At 37.0% G+C, this 2,594-nt stretch overlaps 1 protein-coding gene across 1 annotated transcript; it reads left to right on the top strand.

Annotated features, from left to right (window-relative positions):
• The first annotated feature begins 396 nt into the window (after positions 1 to 396).
• On the top strand, positions 397 to 1,676 carry LOC140180153 (uncharacterized). The gene is made up of 2 exons (XM_072220570.1): positions 397 to 684; positions 1,197 to 1,676. Exons 1-2 carry the CDS (start codon positions 397 to 399, stop codon positions 1,674 to 1,676), a joined length of 768 nt encoding a protein of 255 aa, XP_072076671.1.
• Positions 1,677 to 2,594: the final 918 nt, after the last annotated feature.

The following is a 2,594-nucleotide window of genomic DNA, read 5'->3' on the forward strand; positions in this document are numbered from 1 at the left end:
TCTCGATTGTGCCGTATCGAATGGCTTTGGTAGATCTGGTTGAACTTAAGACCCAATTGGAAGAGCTTCTGAACAAGAGGTTCATCCGATCGAGTGTGTCTCTGTGGGGAGCACCAGTTTTGTTGGTAAAGAAAAAATATGGGGGAATGCGACTTTCTGTGGATTACCGACAGTTGAACAAAGTGACTATGAAGAACAAGTATCCGTTACCGAGGATAGATGACTTAATATATCAGTTGCAAGGAGCTGGAGTGTTTTCAAAGATTCATTTAAGATTCGGTTACCATCAGAAGGGTAAAGGAAGATGACATTCCAAAAACTTCATTTAGGACGCACTATGGACACTACGAGTTTGTGGTGATGTCCTTTGGGTTGACGAATGCACCTGTTGTATTCATGGATTACATGAACAGAGTATTTCGTCCTTTTTTGGATAAATTTGTGGTGGGGTTCATAGATGACATCCTGGTTTACTCTAAAACGGTGAAAAAGCATGAAGAGCACTTGAGAATTGTGTTGCAAATCCTGAAGGAGCGGAAATTGTATGCTAATTTGTCCAAATGTGAGTTCTGGAAAGAAGAAGTGAAGTTCTTAGGTCACGTGGTGAGTAAAGGTGTAATAGCTGTAGATCCTTCAAAAGTAGAGGCGGTGATGGAATGGGAAAGACCGACGACAGTAATAGAGGTTAGGAGCTTTTTGGGGTTAGCTAGATATTACAAAAGTTTTATTCACTGGTTCTCTCAAATCGCAATACCAATGACTAAGTTAACAAGAAAAGAGACACCATTTGTGTGCACGTCTGAGTGTGAGAAAAGTTTCAGACTTTGAAAGTGAAATTAACATCAGTACCTGTTTTGATTTTACCGAAACCGCACAAGCCGTTTGAAGTATACTGTGATGCTTCTTTGAAGGGTTTGGGTTGCGTGTTGATGCAACACCGGAACATAGTGGCTTACGCATTGCGTCAGCTGAGACCACATGAGGTGAATTACACAACCCATGACTTGGAGTTGGCAGCGATTGTGTTTGCGTTAAAGATCTTGAGGCATTACTTGTATGGAGTGAGTGTTAGAGTCTTTTCTGATCACAAGAGTCTTAAGTATATCTTTGATCAGAAAGAGCTCAATATACGTCAGAGGAGGTGGATGGAGCTACTGAAGGATTATGATTTTGAACTGAGTTATCACCCTGGGAAGGCTAATGTAGTAGCAGACGCTTTGAGAAGAAAGTCTTTGACTGTTGCATGGATGGGGATCAAAGAAGAGGAGTTAGTAGATAAATTTGCAGAACTCAAGCTGGATATTGGTGAAGCTGAAGGACAAGCCTGTTTGAACCAATTATGCATTTCAAGTACTTTTAAGTCAGAAATTCAGAAGACTCAGCAAGATGAACAAGAACTTCAGAAGATGTTTCAACCGATTGGTAAGAAGAGGCATAGAGAGTTTACTAAAGATGATGAAGGGTTGTGGAGGTATAAGGGGAGAATTTGTGTGCCAGATGTTGGAAGTTTGAGACAAGAGTTGTTGTCAGAAGCTCTCAACAGCGGGTTTTCTATTCATCCAGGAAGTACGAAGATGTACTATGACCTAAAGAAGATGTTTTGGTGGCCTGGGATGAAGGATGATGTAGCTATATATGTATCTAAGTGTCTGACTGAAGAGAGAACTTTTGCGTGATCTAGAATTCAGAATAAATTTCCATTGCAAGTATAGCTTCCAAACCAACAAAAGTCCTTTCTTACAAACGTTTTGGTTGTCACAAGTAACAAACCCCTTTAAAATTGATAACCGAAGTATTTAAACCTCGGGTCATCTTCTCAAGGAACTGCAGGGAGGTATGTTCTTATTATTGGTTATGAGTTTTGTAAATTGGGGGTTTTGAAAGTAAGGAACAGATAAATTAAATGACAAATAAAATAAATGAATAACTGTAAAATAAACTCTTGGCAAGGTATGAAAATTTGGAAGTCCTAGCCTAGTTATCCTTATCAATGGTGATGAGAAGTGAGTTCTAATCCCACTTAGTTAACCTTTACTAAAGCAAAGGAGTCAAGTAGACTAATTAGTTTGATCCTCAGGTCCTAGCCAATTCCTAAGAAAGAACTAGAATTATTGGAATTCAATTCAATTAGCAAAAATAAAAATTATCAGTCACGATGAGTTTGACAACTCAAGAGTTACCAATTAATCAACCAAAGCCAAAAGGGGAAAATCTAAATTATTAATATAAATAAAGGAAAGCAATCATAATTCTGAAATACCTCAAATTATATTAAATAGAAATTCAAATCTAAACATGAACGGTTCATAAGCCAATTTGGCAACAAAAGTAATTAAAGGAAAGCATTAAAGTATCTGAAAATAAAAGAGAAATATAAAGTAAAAGGAATATTGAACCTAATGAAGAGTTGAAATTCTAAATTGAAATAATAAAAAATCCTAATCCTAAAACCTAAGAGAGAGGAGAGAACCTCTCTCTAAAAACTACATCTAATTCATGAAAAGTGAATAATTGGATACTCTTGAGTTGTCAAACTCATCGTGACTGATAATTGTTATTTTTGCTAATTGAATTGAATTCCAATAATTCTAGTT

This window comes from Arachis hypogaea, chromosome 16 (genome assembly GCF_003086295.3).
Source record: "Arachis hypogaea cultivar Tifrunner chromosome 16, arahy.Tifrunner.gnm2.J5K5, whole genome shotgun sequence".
Classification (NCBI taxonomy): domain Eukaryota; kingdom Viridiplantae; phylum Streptophyta; class Magnoliopsida; order Fabales; family Fabaceae; genus Arachis; species Arachis hypogaea.

Coding starts and splice junctions, on each gene's coding strand:
- LOC140180153 (XM_072220570.1), top strand. CDS start 397: ATGGATTACATGAACAGAGTATTTCGTCCTTTTTTGGATAAATTTGTG. Junction 685..1,196: donor GACCGACGACAGTAATAGAG/GTTAGGAGCTTT, acceptor CACCCTGGGAAG/GCTAATGTAGTAGCAGACGC.